This window comes from Ailuropoda melanoleuca, unplaced genomic scaffold (assembly GCF_002007445.2).
Source record: "Ailuropoda melanoleuca isolate Jingjing unplaced genomic scaffold, ASM200744v2 unplaced-scaffold7389, whole genome shotgun sequence".
NCBI lineage: Eukaryota > Metazoa > Chordata > Mammalia > Carnivora > Ursidae > Ailuropoda > Ailuropoda melanoleuca.
In genome coordinates, this window is record NW_023249269.1 from 1 (window position 1) to 15,472 (window position 15,472).

Here is a 15,472-nt window from a genome sequence, read left to right on the forward strand (position 1 = left end):
AATCTTTAAAAAAAAAAAAAAAAAAGAAACAAAAGCTTGGAACGCAAAATTGGTCTTTTGAGAAGAGTGATGAGCTTTACAGTGTTCACTCATGCCCTTTCTTTCGTGATGGCACCCTCCTTTCCCCCAGAATGGTGGCCATGAAAGAACTAATTACTCAAGTTTCAAGGAAACAGCAATTAAAAAGTTCTTGGCACAATTAGACTTTTGCCGTTTATGCACAATTTGAGAAACAGTAGCTTCTAATCCTGTTTTCAATTAAGATAATGGTTTTCTGGCCTTCAGCCTCATGACTCAGTAGCCATAAGGAATTTGGGTTACTTAATCTAGATTTATCACTGCAGGGCTGGAAGGAGAGAAACAGGGAAAATATCTCAATAGGCTGTTCTAGAACAACTGAAAAGAATAACAAGCTTTGTATGCCTTCCAGGGGGAGCAAGGGTTTCCAGGTCTTCCGGGGATACCAGGCTACCCAGGGATCCCGGTAGGTATCCATTTCTAACTCTGTATAAAGTATAAATACAAGTCATTTACTCCAGAATGGCCATGTACTGAAATCCATCATGACTTTGCAGAAGTTGGGGGCAGTCAATAGTAGACATTCAACTCATAGGTGGGGGAATGAATGAATAAATGCGTTATGAGTTCAGGTTTGTGTTTTGAGGCTTTATTTTGCTTTTGAGACATCCAAACGGAGATGAGTGATAGGCAGCTGGATTCGCTCAGGGGAGAGGCCCCGGATGGTGGTGACACAAGGAGTGAGAGAAGGTGGGGAAAAGAACCTCAGAACAGACTTAGAAAGCCCCAGCACCGGGACATCTGGGTCAAGGAGAATAAGCCTGTAAAGAGGAGGGGCCCTAGTGGTAGGAAGAAGACCAATAGGAGTATATTATAGAAGCCTAGGGAAGGTGTATTTCAGTAGAGAGTAGTGGCTGACAGCTGCCTGATGCTGCTGAGACATCCAGTAAGATCTGAGCTCTTGTCATTGACGCTAGCTATGTCACTGTCACGGCAGGCCTTAGCAAGGGATGTTTCCAGCTTGGATGGAGGCAGGAGGCCGGTGGGGGACTGAGGAATGAACAGAATGGGAAGGTTGCAGATGACATGAAGGAGAGGCTGGTGGGGGGAGATTTTGTTTGTTTAAATGAAAGAAACTTGAGCCTGTTTAAAAACTGGTGGGAATATATATATACAATGGAATGTTACTCCACCATTAAAAAAACCAAAATCTTGCCATTTGCAATGACGTGGGTGGAATTAAAGGGTATTATGTGAAGCAAAATAAGTCAATCAGAGAAAGACAATGATCATATCATTTCACTCATAATGTGAAACTGAAGAAACAAAACAGAGGAACATAGGGGAAGGGAGGGAATAATAAAACAAGATGAAATCAGAGGGGGAGACAAACCATAAGAGACTCCTAATCGTAGAAAACAAACTGAGGGTTGCTGGATGAGGGGTGGGTGGGGGAATGGGGTAACCGGATGATGGCATTGGGGAGGGCACGTGATGTAGTGAGCCCTGGGTGTTGTATGCAACTGATGAATCACTAAGCTCTACCTCTGGAACTAATAATACACTATATGTTTATTAATTAAATTTAAAAATGTTTTAAAAAGTGGGAAGTAGACAGCGGGAGAGGGGACAGAATAACAGCGAGGACAAAGCAGTAATGTGATGTATTTGGTTTCCTTTTTTTAGGGTGCTGTTGGTTTGAAAGGAGAAAAGGTAAGTCATGTGTGGTCTATTATTATTGAAAATCTCAAAGTGTACATATGAAAGGACTTCTATTAAATAATGGAGTATAAGTTATTACAAATCAGGTTTCATAATTAATTCAGAAGCCAATTAATAATTAGGACATGATATTTATTCCTATTCAACGACTTCTCTTAGCTCTTGTCATAAATCTCTCTTAAGGAATACAACGTTCGTCAGATCCTTTACGGGAAGAGAGTCTAGGAGGAGAGAACTAACCTCAGGCTGGGCCACCTTCTACATGACGAGTTGTCACTAATTTTGGTATCTTGAGAAATGGTTTCTCATCCTTGTGTCTTTCTTCCTTCCACAGTAAATTATTAACTTTAGGATATAAGAAAATCCTTGATTTCTTCAAAATAGAGTAACTACATAATCCTAAATCATTTCTCCAAGTATATACCCTGAAAAGCACTTTTATCCTTGAAGCAGTAGGACCATGAAGAAGGACCTGAAGGAGTTTTGAAAATTTAGCAATGACTGTGTTTAATGAAGTTCTTCATTTTCAAGGGCGCTCCTGCTGCGGAAGGTATAGAACCTGATGGAAGAGGTGACCCCGGGTTGCCAGGAGCTCCGGGTTTCCAGGTATCTCGAGTCAGAGAAGGTCCTGTTACTCTCAGTACTCTGGCTATCTGTCTGTCTGCCTGTCCCTCTCCTTTTTCTCCTATCTCTGTGCCTCTGAGACTCTGTCTTCGTCTGTCTCTCCTCTGTCTCTTTTCCCCTGAATCTCTTTCTCACTCTCTTAGGAACATTTTTATGGTTTGTTTTCTGTTCTCTTTTTTGTTTCATTTTCTTTTTTTGTTGAGGTATCTCTGACATATGACATTATATTAGTTTCAGATGGACAGAGTAATGATTAGATATTTGTACATATTGTGGAATGATCCCCACAATAAGTCTAGTTAACCTCCATCACCACAGTGACAAATACTCTTTTTTTTTTTCTTGTGATGAGAACTTTACTTTCGTAGCAACTTTCAAAGCTGGAGTATTGTATCGTTAGCTATAGTCACTGTGCAGTACCTAACATCTCCAAAACATACTTATTTATAACTGGAGGTTTCTACCCTTTGACCCCCTTCACCCATTTCACCCACCTTCCATCCCCACCTCTAAAAACCACAAGAACATTTGCAGTAGGCATTCCTATTTCTTCTGTTTATATATTGATTTCACTTCATTCTAAAACATTCACCGCATAAGAAACTCCATGAAACTAATATAAAAGGATGATTTTGTGCATAAGTCTTTAAATCTCTTCTTAAATCTCAATTACCCAGGCTTTCCTAAATCTAGGGAGGAATCTTCAAAGAATAGTTATGTTCCACTTATTCTGTATTTGTTGAAATCAAGGATAGGTTTGTACCGTACATTGAATATCATTTAAAACTATAATGTTAAGTAGCAGCCCTATTTCAAATTTTGCATGCCGGTAAGTAACTGGGTTTTACTTAAATGCATCTTTCTCTTGTTGAGTGGTTTACTTTCTGATCTATATGTATGTAGACCTGAGCGTGACCCCTAATGGATACGAAGAGACACTGCTCTTTGGGGGATTGTGTATTCTTTGCTTTGGGATTCAAAGAGTCTTTTGATAGACCCAAGGCAGAGGTACTAACTTCCAGGTTAATTAACCAGAAATATTTTAACTTAATTCAAAAGTATATGTGGAAATTTCTGGAAATTTGTCTAAGTGAGTCAAAGAGTTTGAGTTTAGGTTGTCGAATCCCTGGTGGTGAGCCATGCCAACTGATGGTGAGCCGCAAAATGGCACAATGATGCCGTTAGTAGCCATTACTGACCTTTGAGGAAATATGCAGAACATGGTGGCTCTTGATTTTTCTTGCTTAGGAAACATTTATGGGGCCTGATGCTGAAGGAAGGGGATCCGGTAAGAAGAGATAGCAGCAATCTGGGACATTGGTGTGTCCCTTAAATGTGCACTGAGTGTTGGCTAGCTACTACCAGGTGCTGCTGATGAAGGTGCAGCAGTGGGACATTCTGCTATACAAGAATATCTTATTACCCCCCAGTTACGTGTCAGCAGCTGTACCAGGCTCTCGAGATACTGTGGTGCACAAATTGGCCAAAAAAGAGTTCAAAAAAAATTCTTGTCCTCATGGAGCTGACATTCTAGTAGGGAAAAACACAAACGATGTAAATTAGTAAGTGCACGGTGTGTTAAATAGCAGTAAATGCCAAGGAGGGAAATAATGCAGGGGCAGGGGAGAGGAAGCGTCCAGGTTGGAAGGAGTGGCTTTAGATTGGATGGAATAGGGAAAGGATGACATTTGAGTGAAAATAAGAAAAGGGAGAAGATGTGGGTCGTAAAGATGTCCTGGGACAGTGGATTCTAGGTAGGAGAGCGGGTGGAAGGCACTATCGAAGGAGCATGCTTGGCTGAGAGAGGCAGACAGGCAGACAGAGAGATAGACAGACAGAAAAGCAAAATTTTAAAAATTTTAAAAAACTCCTCTAAAATAAAGCAACTGCTGTGGTCATTCTCCTGGAAATGTTGCCATCAGCATGTTCCTGGCGGCCTGTTCTACGTGGCAACACGCTGTAGGCATCTTTTTTTTTTTCTTTTTTTGTAATTAACTGCAGCCATAAATGAGAGGCATCGTGTTCCTCAGAGTTCATTAAAATATTTTAATGGATTTAATTAATGGACATTGTTCTTAGGTGAGAAGTAAATTCACACTTACTCTATTCTTCTTTTAATTTATAGGGTTTGCCAGGCCTTCCAGGCTTTCCGGGACCTGTTGGCCCACCTGGCCCTCCGGGATTCTTAGTGAGTATGAAGTCATCACTACTATAGACCCTGTAACCAATAAATTCATTATAGAGAAAAACTTTACACAGAGTTTTCGGCTCGGCACATTTCCCACTGTAATTTTAACTTGTGGATTTTTCCAGGGCTTTCCAGGAACCATGGGACCTCCGGGACCTAAGGTAGATTACAGTTCATATGTCACAACAGCCAGAACACCAGACACAAGCTAAAAGCCAAACCTGGTCTGACTGGACATATGGTCACTGCCTGGCCCCTCTCTAGAAGCCACAGGATTCCCGGCAGGGAACGGAACAGGACAGGCAGCTCTATACCCCTCACTCTTCTCTCCCTGCTCTTCATAACTTGATCCCTGATAATTCAGTTGTAAGGAGCTCCCTAGCAGGAAAGAGCAAGTCCATAGATTTCCCATTTCCGATAATCCTACTGGTCACCCAACACATTAGTCTATAAACTTTTGTAGTGAGCTGCTTCACCAGCCTGATCTCAATGCTAGTAACTGAAGGGTGAATATTCGTGTACTCATTAAACAGGGTCCTGCATGTCTTTCTCCTAAAAAGACCAATTGCTGGTGTTGGGGAGGAAAAACCTTTTCTCTATCCTCTTAGGTTCCTGACTGGGGACATGGAACTAGAACTGAGAAAAAGCCTGATTAACAGGAGAAGAAGGTTTATTTCATATGCATGTGGGGGCCTCACAGAAATGAAATGAAAGGAAAACCCCAAAGAGGCTGTCAGACCCAGAGGCTCGTGTACCATTTTAACAAAGGGTGATAAATTTGTGGAGGAGTGACAAGACAAAGGAAAAGGGTTTTGAGCTGGTGGGGGCAGTAAATTGTGGGAAGGTAAATATGTGGGGGAAACTAATGGAAGATGAGGGTTATTACAGTCAGGTTTATTGATGCAGATTGCAGTCAGTGCAGGCTCCAGTGATCACAGTTGTCTCCTCTTCATGGTACAGGAGAGGAGCCGGGTGACGTCTTCACCCGGTGGAGGAGGGTAGAGAACTTTTTTTTGCATTTGCTGTTATTCAGTTGTCTTGAGCTCAAAATAATTCTTGTGCCAAAGTGGTATATTTTGGGGTGGCTTATTCTGAGCCCCTCTGTTAACTAAGTAGGAAAACGTTGAGTGAGGCTGAGTCCCCCGGGAAAATAGTCCTAACGCAGTATCTCTTGCTTACTACCAGCCAGTCTTTGTGTGTAGGGAACTTGCCAAGGTGCTTTCACAATTATTATCGCATTATTTAAGTGAGTGGTCAAAGAGATAGTAAACAACAGAGCTGAGATTTAAAATCTTTTGATTCCTCATCTTGAGCTTTTTTCCTATAGCTGATGGGCTAATGGGGGGGAGGATCTGTATACTCAGGAGCAAAAGAGCAAGGAGGCACTTGTGATGATGCCGGTGCTGTACGGAGGTGATGAATCACTGACCCCTGCTCCAGAAACCAGTACTGCATTGTATGGTAACTAACAAAATTTAAATAAATGATAGGAAAAAAAAAAAAAAAGCAAGGAGGCTTTGGTTGAAATGATAGATCGGCCATGGTTAGTAAGACTGTTCACATTAAACTTAGCTCATTTCACTAAATTACGAGTGAAGTCAGATAGCCTGAAATGTTTTCTTAGCCTTTCTACCAACTTTTGAATTTCAGAATTCTGAACTTCAGCCAACCTTCCTTCTGATCTTTAAGAGGAGAAAACTAGGGCATCAGAAAATTAGATAACCAGCCAGAAAAATGTCCTCTGAGCTGGTTTCCCTTTCCCATCCCACCCCACGTCATGTCATTATTTGCCATATGAAGTCACTCCCTTAAGCTTTCTGCACTTGGCAATCTCCACTTTTGAAAGGAACATATTGCCCCTCTCCTCCAAGAAATAGCTAAAGTAATTTTTGTAATACTGACATTACCATTAAAATTCAGACTTTCACTTACAAATGTTGGAACTTCAATGGGTTTAGACTCTTCAAATCCATTTTTAAAAAATAATTTAGCGTTGTCTTTTCTTACAGGGTCACATGGGCGATAAAGTGATAGGACAAAAAGGAGAGCGGGTAATTCAAATATTGTGGTTTCTTTGTGGGCAAGACATTTTAAGTTTCGTAGCAATCGTCCTGTACAGCTTAGTCACTAAGTGACACTGGAGCAAACGGGTTCACTCTGTCATTTGCATTATCTTCTTACCCAAGAACCAAAGGGGGAAATCTGTCTCCCCAAAAAGCAAAGGTGATGTTGTTTGGTTTTGCATTCCTGAGTGTGTTTGTCTTTAGGGTGTGAAAGGATTGACAGGACCCCCTGGACCACCAGGAACGGTTATCGTGACGCTAACAGGCCCAGATAACAGAACGGTAACTCTTCTGTTTATTACTTGGGTTGTGTGTTCTCACTTCTGGGGTGAGGTCCTCATGATCCCTTACTTCTTTTATAAGCTTTGCCTCTGAGCCGTCTCAGCCAGCCTGAGCCTCTGGATTTTATTTCTTTTCCCCATCTTTTACCTGAGAACCAGAAAACATGAGGCAGGGATCTGAGGCAAGATCAGAGGCAAGCAGCTTCCATGATTCTAGAAGGTAGAGCCTGGGTCTAATTTTGCTCCTCACCCTCTCTCATTGTTCCTAACTCAGATGGGGATTCAGTGAGTATTTTTGAATAAATGATAACAAAATAGGTGTATGGCTCTGATCCAACTGGATAGTAATGACCTAAAGAGATCAGTGGAACAGAGTGGTAATCAAATTGGACATTTTTACCTGCCATTATATTCCCAAGGGCAATGTGGCCTGCATTCCTCTCTAAGGACACTGTGACCCTGTTTTTCAGAATGAACATTTGCTTTTTTGCTCCGACCGTGGGGTAGCTAGAAAGACCAGGATATAGAACTGACCCGAATGCTCAGAAAAAGTGAATCACAATGTAATAACCCAAACCTAGACACAATCTTGTGGATTAACTAAGAAATAAACATAAATCCTTCTCTTTTAAACTTATTGTTTTTAGTAATAATAATTCACATACCATATAATTCACTGTTTTAAAGAATAAAGTTCATGGGCTTTAGTTATAATTAATTTTAATGACATTATTCAAATATAATTTATATACTGTGAAACTCACTTATTTAGTGCACAATTCAATGGCTTTTAGTGTATTCATCGGGTTGTACAACTATTACAACATGCAATTTTAGAACATTTTCATCAACTAAAAAATAAACCCCTTAGCCCTTACTCTCCAATATAATTAATTCTTAATTAATTCTTCTAATTATCAAAACAAAACTGAGAAGAGTTAACACAAAACATGGTGAAATTTGATATGGTCAAAATAATAACTCTCATTGAAGATTGGAAAAAATCGACCTAAGGAAAATAACTACATTTTTCAGAGATAATCAACAAAAATAAAATTAACGAAGTTTAAAATTTTATTGTCTGGAAATGGACAGGGAAAAAAAATCTTATCTTGACAAAAATCTAGATCTGGATGATTTGACCCAGGGGAAAATTTTTGAGTTTGAAAAAAATGATGCTTCAAGAGGAGACTCCCACTGGGGAAAATACAGTCAATAAAATGTGATAAGAACGCAAACAAGCCTAACACAATCAAATCCTCCTTGTAACATATGCTCAGAAACCAATTGATCCCTATGAAACTAATTTCTGTGTATTAAAAATGAAAATAAGATACATCGGGAATGATTTGAATGTGCTTATTGAAAACCCATTCAGGAATTAAATTGGTTTAACAGAGTTTGATCCAAAGGAAACTTTCTTTAAAATAACTGAAGTTTATGTGTGGTTTCAATGGGTGCACAAGTATAAAATCTGAAATATGAAAAATGGTCATCTGTTGTGTTACCAGGAGGCACATAAGTGGTTTGTAGATCCAGTTCGTTGAACAGCTAGAGAAATTTTTCAAGTAAAAGCGGTATAATCTTGTTTGATGTGTGCGTAATGACTTTAAATTGTTTTTGTGGCAGGACCTCAAGGGGGAAAAGGGAGACCAGGGAGCCGTGGGGAACTCCGGACCTCCTGGACCCTCAGTAGGTTATTCAGAGTCATGCTGTTGCCCTCGAAACATGAAGCAGAGCCCTAGTGTGTTCTTGGATGTGTGATCTACTTTTAAATCTTAATATTAGCTAAAGCGTGATAATATTTCACTGCAGAGGTCATGGAATATACTAGAATTATTTCACAGCCACTTCTGGCTGAAATCCCTGCATGGTTGTACAACCACCCACTGCCTCCCTCCCATCGTATGATTTATCTTCAGCATCTGGTATTTAAGCATCTGTTTTTAAATGCATACTTCTACATGAGATGACCCACCACTTGAACATTTTAAAATATAACAGAATAATCAGAAGGAAAAACTTAATGACAGTCGAGGTGAGTCAAAAAAATCAATTCATAAAATTTGACATGACTCTCATTAATTACAGGGACCGCCTGGAGAATCTTATGGATCTCAAAAAGGTGCTCCTGGAGAACCTGGCCCACAGGTAAATTTGTTATGTGTAGCCTGTATCAGTCAATACTCAGGTCTCCTTAGGAGGCAAGTTTAAGACGCCCAATTCAAACTAGCTTAGATTTTTGTGAATTTTTTAAAGATTTAGGAAATGAAACTTATTTGTTCAAGTATCTGAGAAGTTCAAGGTTAAAACAGCCTTTGAGGTCTTCAGAGCTTGAAACAAGATGGGCAGGATTCTCCCTATCACGTCTCCTCCTCTGTGTATATCTGCTTCGTGCTCTCTTTTGACACTGATCTTCTTCCATGTAGGTGGCAATGGGGAGAAAGAGCGGGAAGTATCAGCAGACAGCTTTGGGTTCATGGCATCCAAGAAGACACTGTGTCTCCCTGTGCCCACTAATAACACCCCAGAGAATCACTCTAGTTGGCCCAGCTTGGTCCTATGTCTCACCCTAGAGAGGTGACTAGGAGGCAAAGTGTCCAGGATTGGCCAGGCCAGGAGGGCACGGGCTAGTGAGACCAACAGTCCCATCAGACCCGCACAGAGTGAGGGAAGGGCAGCTCCTCAAAGAAGATGGGGCACGATGTGACATGGTACTGGGGAGACAGAAGAACCGGGGTCCACTCACCCACCCAGCTCTGTTTTGGAAAGATTTAAACACATATATTGTTTAAAGACTAAATATTATACATTGAGAAAAGTATTTTTTCTAAGAAAAAATGTCCAGTAAATATGATGTTTAATCTATTACAGAGGGTAAACATGGTTATAGTTCATCCAAAAGCCCTGTCTGTTTGGGACATGCAATATACCTTTATAAATATGTTCAGATATCAGCACGTCTGGAGGTCTGGGAATTGCCAACATTTCAAATAAATAATTTGACTGTGAACACCTCCCTCTTTCTAGGTCTTTTTGTCCATTTCTCTGCTTTTTCAATTTTTCTTCCAAGCTTGGATGGGCAGTATCAAATCTCATTTAAGCTTAGCTAATCTTAATTTCCAATCTTTCTTCTGTTAACCCTCTCTAATTTCCCATTCTGATGTCTTCTGCCTTCTCCGGCAAGAGAAGGTCAAACGTGTTCTGTGATTAATAGTTTTTCCTTCTAACAAATGGGTGGAGTTTCAGTCAGGCTCTCTTGCCCTAGGTCAAGAAGAGATGATCATATCCTTTATGTTTTCCATATTTATTAATGTTATCCATATTTATTAAGTGACGTGTTTTTGTTTTGTTTTTGTTTTAGGGAAAACCTGGCAAAGATGGTGCCCCTGGTTTCCCTGGCACTGAGGTAAAGACATGTTCAGCCCATTGATGTTGAAATGTCAGTCCCATTAGACAAAGAAGGATTTGGGGAATTACTAATAGTTATTAAGCTAGCCAAAGCATATTGGTTTTTAAAGCTGTATTTGAGAATCATCGTGTTACATTCTCACCGTGAAGAGAGATCATCAGAGTACATCTAATTTTTTTCTTTTCAAAAAGGATTTCCAGGACGCCTGGGTGGCTCAGTCAGTTAAGCATCTGACTCTTGATTTGGGCTCAGGTCATGATCTCAGGGTCATGGGATTGAGCCCCGAGTTGGGCTCCATGCTCAGCTGGGAGTCTGCTTGAAGATTCTCTCTCTCCCTCTGCCCCTCCCCCACTTAGGGGTGTGCTCGCTCTCTCTCTCTAAAATAAATAAATAAATCATAAAAAAAAAAAAAACAAAGTTCCAACTGTTCCCGCTTCCCACAGAAGAAATTAACTTGTGTGTCTTCTGACCCATTCTCTTTGTCCTTTTCCACAGGGAGCCAAAGGCAACAGGGGCTTCCCTGGATTACGGGGTGAAGACGGCATTAAGGTGATCCCCTCTCTAATATCCTGTCTTCAGGCTTTTTAACTAGTTGGGTTTTGCCCACCCTTTTCCAACCATGCCCTGGAAATAGGTACAAGGGATTGCAACTAAAATAGCTTAGTTATATTTGTTAAAAGGAAATGAGAGATGTGACAAGTTTACTTAGACACCCGAAGGGCAGTTTTGTGGGAAAGATATAAAACTTGCTCTGTGTGGTGGAAGCTGATGACATCATGACTGGTGAGATTTAGTTTCTTCATGAGGAAGGAGTTGGACAAGTTCTGCAAGTGAAGGTTTCTGGTCATGGGAGGTCAGGTGTAGGCTGAACCCCATGAGTCTCAGTCTGGGTCATGACACACTCAAAGGTCATGATCAGTGAATTATGAACTGTATTCCGTTTCATTTGTTGCTGACAAAATGTTACAGATGTTTTCCAATAATTGTCATGTGTAGGGACATAGGCAGATTCAAGATTTATCCTATAATAATATCACTTCTGGTAGAATTCTGAAAGTGCCCTCCTGAGTCGGTAAGGAGGAGGGTTGGTTACAGGTTAGTTGGGACCCTGGGAATTGCATAAACCTGCAGCCTGGTTTTGTTGTGCTGGAATCTGGGCGAGAACACGGGGATGTGTAAGGCATAGGAAGACCCTCTGAAGGTGTTGACATGGAAGAAACATGTAAACCACTAGAGCAACAACCTCTTCCCAAGACCTTGTTGACGGGATTCTTGCCCCAGATACAGCCCTCCAAGGAAATCACCCAAAGTCAATGTCCCTTTCATTTTAACTTGGTCTGTACGTTACATGGAAAAACATCACTTTTAGCAATGATTTATTGTCTAACTGTGCCTTTTGCTTTTTAAGCAATATTTATATTTGGTATAAATATGTAAATACTTGGGATTAATGTCCTGATAATTTGTAACTGTCTTTCAATACAGGGGTGGAAAGGGGACATTGGCCCTCCAGGATTTCGTGGTCCAGTAAGTGTAACTAAAGACAGTATCCATGTCATATTTGATCAAGTCCTTCAAAGTATCAAGAAAATTTTGAATCAGTGTTTCTCATTAACTATGAAGATAGAGATTATGGTATTTACATTTTAATCAAACTAGGGAAGAAAATAGCTGTTGTCATTATTTGTCCATTTGACAATGAATAAATATTTCTATTTGGGGCTATTTGGTCTCTGGAAGGCACTAGAAATGCCCACCCTGGGCGGTGGGAAAGAAGAAATCGTTTGTCCAATGAGACATGGCCCAAGGTGACCTGCGCCCTTGAGTAGAGTAGGAGGGGTGCAGTGCAGGTCAGCTGGGGCACCCAGGGGAGAGGGAACTGGCTCCACCCACTCCAGCTGGGCCCAGGTATGACAATCTGCATTCCCAGGCAGCAGAAGCTCAACTAGAGCCAGCGAAAACCAGTGACCCCCCGGCCTGAACTCCATCTCAGCAGGCTGTCTCCTCTCGCCGCAGTGGACAGGGATTTGATGTCTGTTAGCTCCTGACTGCAGAGTGGCCATATTCTCTGTTTTGTGACTCGGTAGCTTAAGTAGATGAGTAAAAGAGACCCAGGCTCTGAATTCTGGTATCCCTTTCTCTCCTGCCTTTAAAAGACAGTAGTTCTCAGGGCGCCTCCGTGGTGCAGTGGGTCAGACTCTTGGTTTCGGCTCAGGTCATGATCTCAGGGCTGTGAGATAGAGCCTCACGTCAATCCCCATGCTGAGCTCAGACTCTGTTTAAGAGAACCTCACCCTCTCCCTCTCTCTGCCCCCCCACCTTTGTAAAATAAATAAACCTTAAAAAAAATAAAAAGACAGTAGTTCTCACGTTCAGGGTGCAGAGCAGAGCTGCCATTTGTGATTATGCAGGTTCTATGGAAAAGTCCATGATGGTAAAAGAGTCATGGGGTGGGGGTGAGGGGTTTCCGTTGCTAATGCAGTGCTCAGACCCCTCAGGCTAAGCAATTTACTGAGTTAAATTCGTCCTGGAAATTCGCATCTTCACACAACAAGCCAATGATTCAGATGCAAGTATTCCCAAAATACTTTTATGGAGTTGCCCGGAAGAAGAAATGGGCCATTTTGTGAAAGCACTTAGCCAGCATTTGGCAGGTGCTTGTATGTCATTACGGATTTTGTGATGGAGATTATTACATTATCATTACTGTTACTATTATGAATTATTTTTTGTGATTTTATACATAATTCATTGACCACAATACTTTTGTTATCTCTTTTTTAAACATGCCAAGAAAGTAAATGGCCCCATGCAGCATATGAGAAAACAAAACAACACCAAAACTTTTAAATTTCCATCTTCTTTTCTTCAAGATAAATATACTGAATTCTAAATGAAATCGACTTGTGCTCAGGAGAAATTCTTAGCCTTCCTACCTTTGCTGTGTGTGTTTCAATTCTATATAACTCTGCAGCATCTAGTAATTTCCTTGGAAGTTCTATTTAGGAAGCAGACAGTTAAGGAGACCAGCAGTAGGTCCACCAAGCATGTCAGAAACAATAATCCTCAATATTATTGCAAGTCGACAGTATCCTGAAATTTAAAGAAACAATCAATGGGGTATTTTTGACATGTGGATCACAACATACTCTGAAATAAAGTTAGTCCATGAGGACAAGCGTTTTTAAAAAGTGAGATATAATGTAATAAAAAAAAATCAGAGTTGATCATGTGTCAAAATGGTAAGCCAGTGCTTGTGAAACTTTAATTTCTGTATACATATCCCCACATATCTAGATATGGATGTATATATGTGCATATGGGACTGTGAGTGTGTGAGCGGACTCACATCGTAAAATATATTTCTCATTGAAAACCCGTGGTATATACGATATTGTGATACCAGAAATATCAACTTTGATCTTTAAATTTATCCATATGTATACATGACTACATTCCTGCTAACACATAAACTGACGAATTGAGGAAAATACCATTGGGGGGGTGGGAAGGACACTGAAGTATTGCATTTGGTGAGCTCACTATCAATAGCTATCCTTTCTCTTTATTCATTTCTTTTTCCTTTAAGACAGAATATTACGATGCATACCAGGAAAAGGGAGATGAAGGACTTCCAGGCCCCCCAGGCCCCAAAGGAGCTCGTGGCCCACAGGGTGAGAAGAAATTTCTTCCTCAAGCATTTGATGACCATTTCCATGTGTTTCTTTCCAGGCAACGTATAACAAACGTGCCTATAAACCTAGAATTTGTAGGGGGCAAAAGGGAGGTCTCCCAGTTTTCATGGGTGGTAGTATTGGCGTGTCCTCATTTTCATACTTTTATATGTAAATTCCATCCGTGCTATACCATCGAAGATAATGAAATTCTCCGTGCGAAATCGTCAAGTTCAAGTTTGACAAGAAAACACAAATGTGGTCAGAGGGCAGGAGGAGGGAATGGGAAGGATGGCAATCTCAGTGGGATACAAAAGAAAAGTGGAGACCCTGAAAAACTATTATTTGAGCAAATCCACCCAATAGTGACCAGAGGGGCCTGAAACCTGGGTTTGCTGACTCCTGGCATCATGCAACAGAGTCCCATTTACTCAGATGCTGTCCCTCTGGATAGATTAGAAAGGTGTAGGCCAAGAGCACTCCTCTGTGGCTACACAGAATCCCCGGGAACTTCCAAATACTGACATGCCAAGGTCCCATCCCTGGGATTCTGACGTAACTGTCTGGAGGGGGGCCCTGGGCACCGGTAGATTGTAAAACTCTCCAGATTATTCGAGTGTGCAGGCAGGATCAAGAACCCACTGACCTAAGGCAAATTATTGATACAAATAAGATTTCAAAGGAGAATTGCACTTACAAGAGTAAAAATTCCCTGTGTTCTTAAATATGGATGGACATAGTTTTTTTTTTCATCTGTCATGTTCACAATAAATCACTCATATGTATCAAAGAATTAGAAACCTGTTGCACTGTCACAGCTGGAAGTGATCTGAGATGCAGCACCAGGCCAAAGCACAGGACCTGACGGTTCCAGCTGTTTGCTGTTCTTGCATCTGTACCCTCTCAGCCAAGTGTCAAATGCAGAGCACGCTCCTAGTAAATGTCCACTGAATGTTTGAAGGTGGTAAGGTGGCATGATTCACCTTTGAGTGTTAGGCATCTCAGACTGGTTTCTTCTCTGTAGTTCGTCTAAATAACTGAAGCTTTCTAATATTTATCTATGTGAGCGTGGAGAAAAAAGTATGAAAATACTTATTATTAATTACTATAATATGGTCACACAAGATTTCAAAAATGGGGGGAAGTATTTATGTCCTTATGAGTAATTAATTACTGTTATGGATTTGTAGGTCCCAGTGGCTCTCCTGGGGTTCCTGGAAGTGCTGGTATGTACATGTTTCTTGGGGAACCAATAGACATGCTCTTAAAAGGAAAATCACGGGGGCACCTGGGGGGCTCAGTCAGTTAAGTGTCTGCCTTTGGCTCAGGTCAGGATCTCGAGGTCCTAGGATGGAGCCCCACATGGATCTCCCTGCTCAGTGGGTCGTCTGCTTCTCCCTCTCCTCCTCCTCCCTGCTCATGCTCTCTCTCTCCAATAAATAAATAACAAATCTCAAAAAAAAAAAAAAAAAGGAAAATAATGTTTGCAT

General features: G+C 41.0%; 1 protein-coding gene across 1 annotated transcript; it reads left to right on the forward strand.

Moving 5' to 3' along the window:
- Positions 1-203: 203 nt before the first annotated feature.
- Positions 204-15,282, forward strand: LOC117800671 (collagen alpha-3(IV) chain-like; the record flags this gene model as incomplete). Its single annotated transcript, XM_034653221.1, has 14 exons — positions 204-484; positions 1,705-1,731; positions 2,272-2,346; positions 4,490-4,552; positions 4,678-4,713; positions 6,562-6,603; positions 6,820-6,897; positions 8,526-8,588; positions 8,988-9,047; positions 10,261-10,305; positions 10,804-10,857; positions 11,794-11,835; positions 13,898-13,982; positions 15,173-15,282. Coding segments are annotated over exons 5-14 (600 nt in total), but the record flags the coding sequence as incomplete, so codon positions are not given.
- Positions 15,283-15,472: the final 190 nt, after the last annotated feature.